The following is a 15,197-nucleotide window of genomic DNA, read 5'->3' on the forward strand; positions in this document are numbered from 1 at the left end:
TTGCTCGGGTGGCTGACATCACTTCTGGATTTGTTTCTCAGTGGTTGGTGTATGGGATCCTGCTCTACGCATTTGTTAATGGCATTCCAGTTTGAATGTCAGGCCTCCAGGAATTCTCGTGCATGTCTTTGGTTGGCTTGTCCTCAGATGACTAAGTTGTCCCAGTCTAATTGGTGTCCCTCTTTGTCCATGCGTATTGAGATGAGTGATAGTTGGCCATGTCTCTTGGTGGCTAGTTTGTGTTTACGAATCATGATGGCTAGTTTCCTACCAGTTTGGCCTTTGTACTGCTTTTGGCATCTGTGCACGATATCGTGCAAATAACGTTGGTTCTGTCAGTTGTGGTTGTTGGTTCGGGGCAATATGGTGCTCATTTCTGATATGTTTTTCATGTTTGGTCAGGTGACTAGTGTCCCTGGACGTGCTGTGTTATCCATTTGTCGTCTGTTGTGCAGGTGTCGAAGGACAATGCTTTTCAGGTAACCTTCGTTTCTATAGTCACTGTATCGTGTTCTTCCTCAGCTTTACGCAGCTCTGGATGCTGCAGTGTGTTGTGGCTCACTTGAACAGTGTTTTGGTGCAGCTCCATGAGTAGATATTGGGATGATTGCTATTGTAGTTGAGTATCTGATCAGAATGTATTAAAACATGTAATAACTACACTCTCAGGCTCTCCTAATTGAAATTGATGGAGAGCGATTGATAACTAAACATTCACATAGCAAAACAGTGTCATGGACAGACTGATAATTTCAGACACATATTCACTGAGTAGAAACTGACTGACAGAGAATGACATCTATACTCAGGTACCCGGATAGCAGAAACTGACAGGAACAGGTTGATGATAACACGGACATGTACATGATACCTACATCCCTCATTCCACTTGCATTAACTGAGTGGTACAGATTGATCCCTGCACTCTCACATTCACACAACAGAAAGTGGCAGAGACAGATATATAACTGCATTCATTCACACGGCACAAACTGTGAGGACGAGGTTGTCAACTACGCTCTCACATTTACAGAGCAGAAACTGACAGGTACAAAGTAAATCTGCACTCATACATCCACAAATCAGAAACTGAAAGGCCCACATAGATACCCACGCTCAGTGTTTCACACAGCATAAACGGACAATATAAAAACCGAAAGAACTGCGGATGTTCCCCCCGCAGCGGTCGGCAATGCCCTCAGCCGTGTCTTCCACATTTCCCGTGCCTCATCCCTCACACCCTGACCCCGCAATAACCGCCAAAACAGAACCCCCTTGGTCCTCACATCCCACCCTACCAAGCTCTGGATACAATGTATCATCCTCCGACACTTGTGCCATCTACAATTCAACCCGACCACCGAAGACATTTTTACTACCCGACCCTTGCCTGCTTTCAGATGAGACCACTCTCTCCACAACTCCCTTGTCCGCTCCACACTGCCCTCCAACCCCAGCACACCTGGCACCTTCCCCTGCAACCGGAGGAAGTGCTACACTTGCCCTCACACCTCCTCCCTAACCCCAATCCGAGGCTCCAAGAAGACTTTCCACATCAAGCAGATGTTCCCCTGCACATCCGCCAATGTGGTATACTGCATCCGCTGTACGCAGTGTGGTTTTCTCTACATTGGCGAAACCAAGCGGAGCCTTGGGGACTGCTTTGAAGAACACCTCCGCTTGGTTCGCCATAAACAACTGCACCTCCCAGTCGCGAACCATTTCAACTCTCCCTCCCATTCCTCAGACAACATGTCCATCCTGGGCATCCTGCAGTGTCATAATGATCCCACCCGTAGGTTGCAGGAACAGCAACTCATATTCCGCTTGGGAACCCTGCAGCCTCAAGGTATCGATGTGGATTTCACCAGCTTCAAAATCTCCCTTCCCCCCGCTGCATCCCAAACCAGCCCAGCTCTTCCCCACCTGCCGAACCTGTTCTTCCCCTCACCTCTCCCGTCTTCCCACGTCAAGCCGCACCTCCATTTGCTACCTCCTAACCTCAGCCTGCCCCCTTGACCGGTCCATCCTCCCCAGACTGACCTATCCCCTCCCTACCTCCCCACCCATACTCTCCTCTCCACCTATCTTCTCCTCTGTCCATCTTCAGTCCACCTCCCTCTCTCTCCCTATTTATTTCAAAATCCTCTCCCCCTCCCCCTTTTTATGATGAAGGGTCTTGGCCGAAAACGTCAGCTATTATGCTCCTAAGATGCTGTTTGTCCTGCTGTGTTCATCCACCCCCATGCCTTGTTATCTGCGGAAGCTGTAAATCAGGAACAAAAACAAAGTTGCTGGAAAAGCTCAGCAGGTCCAGCAGCATCTGTGAGGGAGAAAACAGAGTTAACATTTCAGGTCCGGTGTACAGATCCATAACTAAACTCACGTATTCACATTGAGGAATCTTTGAGCTAGAGACTGATAATCACAGTCAGACATTCAGAGAACAGGAACACACAGGCATAGACTGATAACTAACTTCTGTATTAACATAGCAGAAACTGACTCGCATTGACTGGTAACTGCATTCATGTTATCTTGTCAGGTGCAACAAACAGGTACGGATAGATAACTACACTCACACATTCACACCATAAATACTGACAATGACAAACAGCTTCAATCCCACCTATTGCATAGCAGAGACTGTCAAGAACAGATTGATAACAAAGTGTGGAGCTGGACAATCACAGCAGGCCAAGCTGCTCCTGAGACGCTGCTTGGCCTGCTGTGTTCATCCAGCTCCACACTTTGTTATCTTGGATTCTCCAGCATCTGCAGTTCCCGTTATCACAGGAACAGATTGATAACTGCACTCAAATATTGACACATCAGAAGCTGGCAGGCGCTGTTTAATATCCAAACTCTCATATTCACATACCAGAAAATGGCAGGTATAAATTGACAACCACACTCACATACACACAGTCGCAGAAACTGACAGTGAAAGAACTGATAACAGCGTTCAGACGTTGACATCACAGAGCCTGGCAGAAACAGAGTGATAACTAAACCCTCACATTCTTATAACAGAAACTGCCATGGATAGACTGGAAATTTAATCATCAAGCAGAACCTGACAGATACAGAGTGATGTGATAATGGGAACTGCAGATGCTGGAGAATCCAAGACAACAAAGTGTGGAGGTGGATGAACACAGCAGGCCAAGTAGCATCTCAGGAGCACAAAAGCTGACGTTTCGGGCCGAGACCCTTCATCAGAGGGGGGGATGGGAGAGGGAACTGGAATAAATAGGGAGAGAGGGGGAGGCGGACCCAAGATGGAGAGAAAACAAGATAGGTAGAGAGGAGCCTACAGGTGGGGAGGTGGGGAGGGGTAGTTCAGTCCAGGGAAGATGGATAGGTCAAGGAGGCGGGATGAGGGGTAGGTAGGAAATGGAGGTGCGGCTTGAGGTGGGAGGAAGGGATTGGTGAGAGGAAGAACAGGTTAGGGAAGCAGAGACAAGCTGGGCTGGTTTTGGGATGCAGTGGGGGGAGGGGAAGAACTGGGCTGGTTTTGGGATGCAGTAGGGTGACCCCAGAGGATCCCCCTCATCCTCACATACCAGCCCACCTACCTCTGGATACAACATATCATCCTCCGACTCTTCCGCCATCTAAAATCCGTCCCCACCACCCAAGCCATTTTTCCATTCCCACCCTTGTCTCTTTCCGGAGAGATCACTCTCTCCACGACTCCCTTGTCCACTCCACACTCCCTCCAACCACACCACAGCAGACACCTTCCCCTGCAACCGCAGGAAGTGCTACACTTGTCCCACACACCTCCCTCACCCCCATCCCAGGCCCCAGGATGACCTTCCATATCAAACAGATGTTCACCTGCACATCTGGCAATGTGGTATATTGTATCCATTGCACCCAGTGTGGCTTGCTCTACATTGGAGAAACCAAGCGGAGGCTTGGGGACTGCTTTGCAGAACACCTCCGCTCAGTTTGCAAGAAACAACTGCACCTCCCAGTCGCGCAACATTTCAGCTCCCCCTCCCATTCCTCAGACGACATGGGCCTCCTGCATTGCCACAATGATGCCACCCGAAGGTTGCAGGAACAGCAACTCATATTCCGCTTGGGAACCCTGCAGCCCAGTGGTATCAACGTGGACTTCACAAGCTTCAAAATCTCCCCTTCCCATACTGCATCCCAAAACCAGCCCAGTTCTTCCCCTCCCACCACTGCATCACAAAACCAGCCCAACCTGTGTCTGCTTCCCTAACCTGTTCGTCCTCTCACCAATCCCTTCCTCCCACCTCAAGCCACACCTGCATTTCCAACCGATCACGTCATCCCGCCTCCTTGACCTGTCCATCTTCCCTGGACTGACCTATCCCCTCCCGACCTCCCCACCTATACCCTCCTCTCTACCTATCTTCTTTTCTCTCCATCTTCAGCCCGTCTCCCCCTCTCTCCCTATTTATTCCAGTTCCCTCTCCCCATCCCCCTCTCTGAAGAAGGGTCTAGGCCCGAAACATCAGATTTTGTGCTCCTGAGATAGTGATAACTGCTGCCAAACATTCGCAGAGCATGGATGAAGATAAACAGATTGATAACTAAACACCCGTTTTCACAAGACAGAAGACTGATGGGGAAAAATTAGTACATCCTCTCATAATTTCACACAGCAAAGACTGATATGGACGGAATGATAACTACAATTACACATTCATGCAACAGAATCTTGCAGGAATGTACTGATAATTGTACAAACAAACTCACTTAGGAGAAACTGACAGTCTCAGATTTAAAACCACACTCTCTTTGTCACAAACTAAAAACTGGGAGGTACAGTGTGACAACTGAACTCAATAGTCACAGAGCAAAGTCTCCCAGGTACAGTGTGATAACTACCTTCTCACATCTGCCTAACAGAAACTAAACTCGCATATTGACGGAGCAGAAATTGGCATGTGCAGACTAATGCCTGCACTCTTACATTGATACCACCGAATGGACATGTAGGTACGAGTAACAACACTCATGCATTTTCTTGGAGAAACTGTCAGGCATGGATTGAGAACTACACCCACACATTCACAGAGCACACATTGAAAGGTACAGACTAATAATGTCACACTTTTGGACAACAGAAATGACAGAGGTAGATGACCTGAAATATCAAGCGACGTTGAAGATCTGGTCAGGAAAGGGAAGAAGGCATACATTGGGTTTAAACTATCAGGCTCAAGTGAATCCCTAGATAACTATAAAAAGTGGAGAAGCACACAAGAGGGAAATCAGAAGAGCAAAAAGATGTCATGAAATGGATCTGGCAGAAAAGGTTACAGATAATCCCCAGAGGCTCATTAGTTATAATAAGAGTAAAAGGTTGGCTGCGGAGAGGAGGACCTCTTTAAGATCAGGATGGTGGTCCATGTGTGGAGCCACAGCAGAAGGGGAGGATTTTTAATGGATATTTCTCCTCAGTGTTTGCTGAGGAGAGAATCATGGATGCTAAGGAAATGAGATTAATTCCCTACAGTGTGGAAACAGGCGCCTCGGCTCAACAAGTCCACACCACCCCTTCAAGCTTCCCACCCAGACCCATACCCCTGTAACCCACACACCCCTGAACAGTACAGGCAATTTAGCATGTCCAATCCACCTAACCTGCACATCTTTGGGCTGTGGGAGGAAACCGGAGCACCCGGAGTAAACCCACGCAGACACAGGGAGAATGTGTAAACTCCATACAGACAGTCGCCCGAGGCTGGAATCGAATCTGGGTCCCTGGTGCTGTGAGGCTGCAGTGCTAGCCACTGTGCCACCCTATAATCCCTATTAGAAATAAGGGAAGGAAGTAGAGATATTTTGGACTGCATATGTATGAACAGAAAGGGTGTCTTTGCAGCCTTAGATCATACAAAGGTGGATGAATTTCTGAGTTCTGATAGTGTCCATCTCGGATTTTGTGGGAAGCCAGTAAAGAAATTGCAGAGGCCCTTCCTTTGCAGAGATTTTAGCTTCATTTTTAGCCACTGGCGAGGTTCCAGAAGACTCGAGGGTGGCTAAAGTTGTTACATTGTTTATGAAAGGGAGGAAAGACAAGCCAGGGAACTTCCAGCCAGTGAGCCTAACACCAGCAGTAAGCAAGTTATTGGAAAGGATGCTGAGTGACAGGATCAATGAACATTTGGATATTCAAGGTATGATTACGGATAGTCGGCATGGATTTGTGTGCGGAAAGGCACATGTGACAAATCTTTGAGTTTTTCAAAGAAGTAACCAAGTGAATAGATGAGGGGAGGGCAGTAGATGCAGTCTGTGTGGACTTTAGTAAGGCCTTTGACAAGGTCCTGCACGCAGACTAGTAATGAAGGTTAGGTTGCAAGGGATCCAGGGAGAGCTAGCTAATTTGATTCAAAAATGGCTCGATGGTAGAAAGCAGAGTGTGATGGTTGAAGCTTGTTTCTCGGACTGGAGGCCTGTGACTCGTGGTGTGCCACAGGGGTTTGTGCTGTGACCTTTGTTGGGCACCTCGGTGTCTCAGTGGCTAGCACCGGGGATCTGGGTTCAATTCCATCCTCAGGCGATTATCTGTGTGGAGTTTGCACATTCTCTCCGTGTTTGAATGATGTTCCTCCGGGTGCTCCGGTTTCCTCCCACAGTTCAAAGATGTGCAGGCTAGGTTGGTTGGCTATGGGAATTTTCCCGTAGTGTTCAGTCATGTGTTGGGTGAGTTCTAGCAGGATGGATCTGGGTGGGATGCTCGGAGTGTCAGCATGAACTTGTTGGGCCAAAGGGCCTATTTCCACACAGTAGGGATTCGATGATTGTGTGATAAGTGGCCTTGATGTGAATGTACAAGGCATGATTCATATGTTTTCCAATAATACAAAATTAAGATGTAGTTTTGAAAGTGCGGAAGGTTTATCAAGAAAATAGAGGGATTTAAGAAGGACCTTGCGGAGTGGTGCACATGTGGAATCAGCTGCCAGAGAAAGTTGTTGAGGCAGGTGCAATTGCAGCATTAAAAAAAGGGTAGGTTTTAGAGGGATATGGACCAAATGTGGGCAGTTGGAATTAGCTGAGAGGGCACCATGATCAGCATGAACCAGTTTGGGCTGAAGGGCCTTTGTCCATGCTGCATGACTGCCTGACCTCAGACTACAACAGGACCTTGATCGAGAGGACCAATGGGGTATGGAGTGGCAGCTGGGGTTTAATCTTGACAAATGTGAGGTGCTACATTTTGTCACAGAAAATCGGGGCAAGACTTGCACACTTCATGGTCAATTCTCGGGAAGTGTTGCCAAACTAAGTGGCCATGGAATGCAGGCTCATAGCGTCTTGAAAGTGGAATTCCAGGGAGACAGGGCAGTGAAGAAGGTGTTTGATACAATTCCCTTTATTGGTCAGGGCATTCAGTGTATATTGAGGATTGGGAGGTGATGTTGTGGCTGTACAGAAGATTGGTTAGACTACTTCTGAAATACTGCATTCAATTCAGGTGCCCCCTTGCAATAGGGAAGGTGTTGTTAAACTTGCATGAGTCAGGAACATGTTTAAAAGGATGTTGCCACAGTTTGAAAGTTTGAGTTTCAGGGAGAGACTGAATAGACAGGGCTTATTGTGGCTTGTTTTGCAGCTTGTTTTCCATGGAGTGTCAGAGGCTGGGTGGTGACTGTGTAGAAGATATAAAATTAAGAGGGGCATGGATAGCATGAATAATCACGTTCTTATGCACACGGGATAGGAGTCCGAAACTAGAGGGCATGGGTTTTGGATGAGAAAATCACGATGTGAAAGGAATTTAAGGTGGGTAATGTTTGCTCACAGAGTGTGGTGTGGAATTGCAGTGAACTGCCAGAGGAAGTGGTGGAGTTGAGTACAGCTACAACATTTAAATGACATCTGGGCGGGTGTATGAATCGGAAGGGCTTAGAGTGATGTGGGCCAAATGCTGGCAAATAGGACTAGATTAATTGAGGATATCTGGTTGCCATGGATGAGGTGGACCCACGAGTGTTGTATATCTTTATGACAGTATGACAGGAACAGACTGTGAGAGAGTAATAACCATCCACACTTCATGAAAAGCGTCAGATGGATAACTGCACTCCCATTTTCATATCGCAGAGACTGACAGATATTCGACAAACTATCCCTCATTAAACATCAAGCTCTGAACACAATACTGCTTATAGTGTAATGCAGAAACTACAGAGAGTGATGAAACAAAATAATATGTTATACATGAAAGGTTGCTTTGAGCAGATAAATACATTGTCGCAATTAAAAACTCTCAGGTACTGTGTTTAAAATATCAATAAATGACAATAACGAGTTAAATGTAGAGTGATTCGGGTACAAAATTTCGGCTTGTGTTTCACTTTTCGTTGCATGTCCTGACAGATCCCCGATGTATCCCACACTAACCAATCACAGAAAAGCTAATCACATCCTCTGAGATTCTTGTAAACTGTCCAATCATGAACAAGACCTCCCCAATCCCTCATTAGCATTGCTGACGCCAGCAGCCTATAAAAAGCGAGCTCCGCGCCCACTTTCCCTTATTCTGTGTCTGACAGTGACCGTCGCTATGGCAGATGAGAAGAAATCGCAGGCAACTTCCAAGAAAGGCGCGAAGAAAATCATCAAGAAGGCGCCGGGGAAAAGCGGCAAGAAAAGGAGCCGACGCAGGAAAGAAAGTTACTCCATCTACATCTACAAAGTGATGAAGCAGGTTCACCCCGACACCGGCATCTCCTCCAGGGCCATGAGCATCATGAACTCGTTCGTCAACGATATTTTCGAGCGTATCGCAGGGGAGGCTTCCCGCCTGGCCCATTACAACAAGCGCAGCACCATCAGCTCCCGGGAGATCCAGACCGCCGTGCGGCTGCTGCTGCCCGGGGAGCTGGCCAAGCACGCCGTGTCGGAGGGTACAAAGGCGGTGACCAAGTACACCAGCTCCAAGTGAGACACCTCGCTGCTGAAAGCAGACACCAATCCAAAACCCAACGGCTCTTTTAAGAGCCACCCACAATTGCACTGAGGCAGCTGAACCGTTTTAACTTGGATAGTCGATGCTGGAGAATCTGAGACAACAAGGTGTGGGCCTGGGTGAACACAGCAAGCCGAGCAGCGTCAGAGGAGCAGGAATGTTGACATTTCGGGGCGAGACCCTTCTTAAGAAATTAGGTTTTAACTTTGTGGTTTATTCTGGGTCTGTATAATTCATGTCCCTAAGCTTTGTGTTTCGTTTTCAATAAATTTTGTTTAAAAAAATTCGTGTGATCCCTGACCCTCTGCCCTTTATTCTCGGTTGCGTAGTTCCCTGACTGTTTTCCCTGCCTGTATAGAGAGCATATTTATCGTCACGGAGTCATTTTTTTCTGCAACTTCTTTGTTTTCCGGTTACTCTTTAACCCTTGAAAACAAAGTGTGAGGATGGATGAACACAGCAGGCCAAGCAGCATCTCAGGAGCACAAAAGCTGACGTTTCGGGCCGAGACCTTTCATCAGAGAGGGGGATGGGGGGAGGGAACTGGAATAAATAGGGAGAGAGGGGGAGGCGGACCGAAGATGGAGAGTAACATTTTGTTATCTTGGAATTTGGGGCGGCACGGTGGCTCAGGGGTTAGCACTGCAGCCTCACAGCGCCAGGAACCCAGGTTCAATTCCCACCTCAGGCTGTGAGGAGTTTGCACATTCTCCCCGTGTTTGCGTGGGTTTCCTCCGGGGTCCGCTGGTTTCCTCCCACAGTCCAAAGATGTGCAGGCTAGGTGGAATGGCCATGCTAAATTGCCCGTAGTGTTCAGGGGAGTGTGGGTTATAGGGAGATGGGTCTGGTTGGGATGCTTCAAGGGGCGGTGTGGACTTGTTCGGCTGAAGGGCCTGTTTCCACACTGGAGGGAATCTTAAAAAAAAATTCTCCAGCATCTGCAGTTCCCATTAACACTGATACTCTTTAACCCTTGATCCGTGCATAAGCTACAGTGCCCCCTGGGGTATGAAACACGAGTTTCGACCCCGGAAAGGAAAGTAACTGTTCTCGTCCCACGAATAGATTTTGAAACTTACTTGTCCTTTTCTTTTTTTTTCAATTTTCAAAACGCCACTGAGGCTTCGTCTGATGTTTGCAGAGCACTGCAAATGAGGCTGTCAGGTGTCGCGAAGAGGCTTTCAAACTGAACTGAGATGTGAAACTGGCTGAAGTCTGATCAAGGACAATAGGGACGGCAAATTTAAACTGAAGTTTCACCTCTCTCAACGGCAAGAACGTTATGTGAGTTTTTCCTTAATATTTCAGACGCACTTGCAATATGAAAATGAATTAAATTCGATGAAAAATTATTCATTCCTCTTTGTAAAACGTCTTTTTCCTATTTCGGACGTGTTGGAGGGTTTTGTCCCTGTGGGTAATGAGCCCTAAATTTCTCCCGTGGCAACGAAAGCAAATGACCCCATATTTGAGACCAACGAAGAGTAGTATCGTGCGATTTGTGTTTTGTTTCAATTTCCAAATCTCTACGTGAAGTTCTCCGAGTTTATTTTCAGAATGCAGTATGTGGGGCTTGCCGTTCTCGGTAAGAGGCTTTTCAAAATGAAATCTAGCACAATAATTACAAAATTTGCCGAAGCCGGTATCACTCATTGAGTGAGAAAGAGAGGTTATGTCAAGTATCAATTTTTGTAATCTGAAAGGAAATTAAATCGTAAGCATTCATGTAAAGCGTCTTCCTCGTATTGCCCATGTTGGCGGGCTTTTCAAATCGGAAAGAAAACGGTGGATGATTTGGCGCCGGTATTTTCCTACGGTTTCCACGCAGAGGAATTTTGTTTAATTTTCAAATCTCCCCGCGGGTTCTGTCCAGTTTTGCAGAAAGCTATAAATGAGGCTTTCTGCTGTCGGTGGGAGCATTTCAAAGTGAACCGAGATGAAAGCAGAACAGCTGCCGGACTGGCATCGCAAAAGTAGAAATATTGTTGATCTCGTGCAGTAGGGAGCGCGATTGTAAAATGTTGTTTAAAGCAGTAATGCGCTCAACGGGAAAGAAATTGTTGTGTGATACTGTTATCATTATATCCATTATCGGCATTATATGCTGATCTGAAATAAAATAAATCTGTGCAGAGACTTACTTTTGTCGGGCTCTTTTTTCTGCCATCTGCTCATTCTTAAGTATTAAAAAAATCAGAAACACATCGATTCACTGAGGCCTGGGAATCAGAGAGAGATTGTGTGCAGTATACAGGTGTATTCTAACAGTAAATTATCTGAAATATGAACGTATTCTTCTTTGTAAAACTTCTTCCAGTTTTGTACATATTGGCGGGCTTTCCGAGTTTGAAAGAAAGCGGTTGATGATTTGGCGCCAGGACGTTCCCGCCTCCTCCCCTGGCCCTCTCCGGATTGGTGAGGGAAGCAGATATCTGATTGGGAATGGAAACGACATGAGGAGATACCGAACAATGTGACCAATCAGCAATGGCCGCACCCCCATTCCTCCCGAAGGTATAAGAGGGCGGGATGGGGCCACATTGCAGCATTCTCTGTAAAAGTGTTTGTGAGGTTGTGGCAATGTCTGGCAGAGGAAAGGGCAGTGGAGGGAAAGCTCGCTCGAAGGCCAAGTCCCGGTCGTCCCGGGCTGGCTTGCAGTTCCCGGTGGGCCGTGTTCACAGGCTCCTGAGAAAGGGTAACTATGCTGAGCGTGTGGGTGCCGGAGCGCCGGTCTATCTGGCTGCGGTGCTCGAGTACCTGACGGCTGAAATCCTCGAGCTGGCCGGTAACGCGGCCCGGGACAACAAGAAGACCCGCATCATCCCCAGGCACCTCCAGCTGGCCGTGCGCAACGACGAGGAGCTCAACAAGCTGCTGGGAGGGGTGACCATCGCTCAGGGCGGGGTGCTGCCTAATATCCAAGCCGTGCTGCTGCCCAAGAAAACCGCCGCAGGGGGCTCCGCTAAAAAGTGAAGAGGCCGTTCTTGAATTTGCAAACACAAAGGCTCTTTTAAGAGCCACCCACCACATCAGTGAAAAGCAGCTAGACCATCACTGCTGGCTAATTAATTTGCATTTTATGTGGAAACACGGGCCTCTAAATGAGCAAAAATAATCCCTTTTGCTTTCTCCTTCACACGGATAACAGTAGAACAGCTGCCGGACGGGACGAATAAAGTTGGAGGTTTTGCTACAGGGACAGAGACTTGAAACAGTGACTCAAAGGGGCATTCCCATCAATACGCTGACAGGGAAATAGAGACATGGGATAGCTCTGCGCCAGAAAGAGGCCCTTCGAAACAGAACCGACCCTCCTCAGTGGGTCGAACAAATAGACTCGTGGGAGATTGGGCAAAATTTCGAGTGCACGAACAAAAATATAAAAATCGTTTGTGTGTTGTGGTGGGTTTTGAAATTGGCGATTGTCTTCCACCATCCTCCTCCGCCAAGTTCAGTTACAGCTGGGGAAACGCCCAGGGAAGCAATTCGCACACAGGCGTTTCAATTGGAAATGTATAAATTGTAAAACGTGGAGTGCAGTACTTGAATTTGTTGCGATTAGTGAAAGTGTATAAATCTGATTGCCCGGAGTAGCCTCTTGTCTTTAAGATGAATTAGTGCATCTCAGACACATTCAGTTTCTGTTAGAGCTGTTGCATTGAGCTGACATCAATAGCATTAACTAAAGTCCGCAGTGCCTGATGATTGCTTCTCTCTCTGGATAGTGTAGTGGCTCTGAAAAGAGCCGTTGTTTCTCGGGGTGAATGTGTAGGGTCGGGCACGCTCCTTTTAGGCGCGCTCCCCGCGGATCCGGCGGGCCAGCTGGATGTCTTTGGGCATGATGGTGACCCGCTTGGCATGGATGGCACACAGGTTGGTGTCCTCAAACAGCCCCACCAGGTAAGCCTCGCTGGCCTCCTGCAGGGCCATCACGGCCGAGCTCTGGAAGCGCAGGTCCGTCTTGAAGTCCTGAGCGATCTCCCGCACCAGGCGCTGGAACGGCAGTTTGCGGATCAGCAGCTCGGTGGATTTCTGGTAGCGGCGGATCTCCCGCAGAGCCACCGTGCCGGGCCTGTAGCGATGAGGCTTCTTCACTCCGCCCGTGGCCGGAGCGCTCTTGCGGGCCGCTTTGGTCGCCAGCTGCTTGCGGGGAGCTTTCCCTCCGGTGGATTTGCGCGCTGTCTGCTTGGTTCTGGCCATTCTCTCTGTAACACACACAGGCCGCCGCTATCAATGCTGAGCCTGCCGCCGCGCTGCCTATTTAAGGGAATGGAGAGCCCGCCCTAAAGCCTGGATTGGATACAGCCCCGTCCCTCAACCCCCTGAGAAACAGCCGCTGAAGGACAGGAAAGGCAGCAAAATAATTGTTGGAGGCTGATTTGTTAAGTTGAAATGACAGTTGGTCAATTTCAAATCGCCCGCCGATTTCAGCCTGAACTTAAGTAATTTTAAAACGAGAAGTCGCATGCGTCTGCAACTAAGGTTATATCTTATGCTTTACAAAATTTTATTGTGAACCTAACTTGCAGTCAGCGCGGAGAGGGCTCTGAATCATTTCCTGATGTGTCTCTGACAGGCAGTTAGAATGAACTCGCCACTAAAACATCAGCACGGCTACCAGAATCAAACTGAACAAAGTATCTTTCCTGGAAGCGTGAATGAAGTACAAACACTGCAATATGCAATTAGCGCCTGGGCCCAAAATTACGGACAGAGCAAATTATTATTCATGGTATGGACAACTGGTAGTATTACTGATAGACTGGTATCCACAAGAAAGGGCATAACCAGCTGCAGAACAGTATCGTCTCGATTGGCCGTGAAACCTCTATCTGTAGTGCAGGGATACCTTGTTTATAAAACACTTTACTGCAGACAGTATAATTTCTCCTGCAACGCGGGGCACGAAGTTAATATATTTCCTGAAAGGATTGGTTCAAAATTAAAAGTCGCTGCACCAGCCCTATGTGTTGCCTTTCCCCGTCCTCAGGTCTCCGCTCTCAATCGGAGGGTTTGGGTGGCTCAGAAAAGAGCCTTTGGGTTCTTTGGAAAAGGGACGAGTTGCTCAGCCGCCGAATCCAGAGAGTGCGGCCCTGGCGTTTAAGAGCGTACACCACGTCCATGGCAGTGACCGTCTTGCGCTTGGCGTGCTCAGTGTAGGTCACCGCAACCCTGATCACATTCTCCAGGAAAACCTTCAGCACCCCGCGGGTCTCCTCGTAGATCAAGCCCGAGATGCGCTTGACCCCGCCACGGCGAGCCAGGCGCCGAATGGCTGGTTTCGTGATGCCCTGGATGTTATCACGGAGCACTTTGCGGTGCCGCTTCGCCCCGCCTTTTCCCAGGCATTTGCCTCCTTTGCCTCTCCCAGACATCAGGCTTCTTCACTGCAATTGCTGCCGAGTGAGAGCCGAGCTGCCTCACCTTCCGTCTTTATACAGCCCGCCCCGACCTGACTGAGAAAGAGCTGACAGAGAGTGAGAGGCGGCCCGGGCAGGAAACTGAGTGACAGACAGAGAAATGTCCAGCTCCGCCTCCAGCTAACTCCCGCCCCTCACTGGATCTGGAACTCAACCTTTTCTCCACAAGGGCAGTGAACACAAGGCCCGGCAGAAAGCCTGCAGGCTCAAGCTTCATGTTCGAAGATAATAAAACCTGGAACTTTTAAAAGCAGTTGTGATACAATTAAACGCCCATGTGCCGGCCTTTCTTTCAGAAGACAGCATGTCAGCTTCCATTTCAAAGACAATGTCAATTTCCATTGCTCCAGCAGAATCAGACAAAATAATTTCTTGAGGGCTGTGTTGTGAAGTAGGGTTTCTGCGCCAGTGTTACTCTCTCCCTGAATGTGTAAAATAGAAACGGACAGGAACTGAAATTGACTTTTCCACAGCCATAATAACAAAGTGTGGGGCTGGATGAACACAGCTGGCCAAGCAGCATCTTAGGAGCACAAAAGCTGATATTTCGGGCCGAGACCCTTCAATCAGTCAATATCACTTTCCACAGCCATATCACATTCCTCAGTGACTGCCTCCGCCTCAGACTCACACCACGTGGATTCCAACTCAAGTTTCATCCCACATGTTTTGAATACTCCCAGGATCATAGATACCACCATGATGTTCAACATTCCACGGACGGCAGCTGTGGCCACATTCTGAGATCCACCCTCAATGCGATGCGGCGGCACATGCATACTCTCAACCTCTCTCTCCAACAGCATCGTAAC

General features: G+C 48.2%; 4 protein-coding genes across 5 annotated transcripts; 2 read left to right on the forward strand and 2 right to left on the reverse strand.

The window, feature by feature from the left end:
• Positions 1 to 8,519: 8,519 nt before the first annotated feature.
• LOC132207106 (late histone H2B.L4-like) lies at positions 8,520 to 9,470 on the forward strand. The gene has a single exon (XM_059642279.1). It carries the CDS (start codon positions 8,561 to 8,563, stop codon positions 8,939 to 8,941), a length of 381 nt encoding a protein of 126 aa, XP_059498262.1. The 5' UTR covers positions 8,520 to 8,560; the 3' UTR covers positions 8,942 to 9,470.
• Positions 9,471 to 11,518: 2,048 nt separating this feature from the next.
• On the forward strand, positions 11,519 to 11,938 carry LOC132207111 (late histone H2A.2.2-like). The gene has a single exon (XM_059642286.1). It carries the CDS (start codon positions 11,546 to 11,548, stop codon positions 11,936 to 11,938), a length of 393 nt encoding a protein of 130 aa, XP_059498269.1. The 5' UTR covers positions 11,519 to 11,545.
• Positions 11,939 to 12,754: 816 nt separating this feature from the next.
• On the reverse strand, positions 12,755 to 14,620 carry LOC132207108 (histone H3). 2 transcript variants are annotated; one of them, XM_059642281.1, is made up of 2 exons: positions 14,592 to 14,620; positions 12,755 to 13,166 (listed from the first exon to the last, which is right to left on the reverse strand). In XM_059642281.1, the coding sequence occupies exons 1-2, from the start codon at positions 14,600 to 14,602 to the stop codon at positions 12,755 to 12,757; spliced, it is 423 nt and encodes a 140-aa protein (XP_059498264.1). In that variant the 5' UTR covers positions 14,603 to 14,620. The 2 variants fall into 2 exon arrangements, with proteins under 2 accessions (XP_059498264.1, XP_059498265.1); XM_059642282.1 differs by lacking the exon at positions 14,592 to 14,620 and having other exon boundaries at positions 12,755 to 13,171.
• On the reverse strand, positions 13,966 to 14,340 carry LOC132206871 (histone H4-like). Its single transcript, XM_059641979.1, has one exon. It carries the CDS (start codon positions 14,338 to 14,340, stop codon positions 13,966 to 13,968), a length of 375 nt encoding a protein of 124 aa, XP_059497962.1.
• Positions 14,621 to 15,197: the final 577 nt, after the last annotated feature.

This window comes from Stegostoma tigrinum, chromosome 44 (assembly GCF_030684315.1).
Source record: "Stegostoma tigrinum isolate sSteTig4 chromosome 44, sSteTig4.hap1, whole genome shotgun sequence".
NCBI lineage: Eukaryota > Metazoa > Chordata > Chondrichthyes > Orectolobiformes > Stegostomatidae > Stegostoma > Stegostoma tigrinum.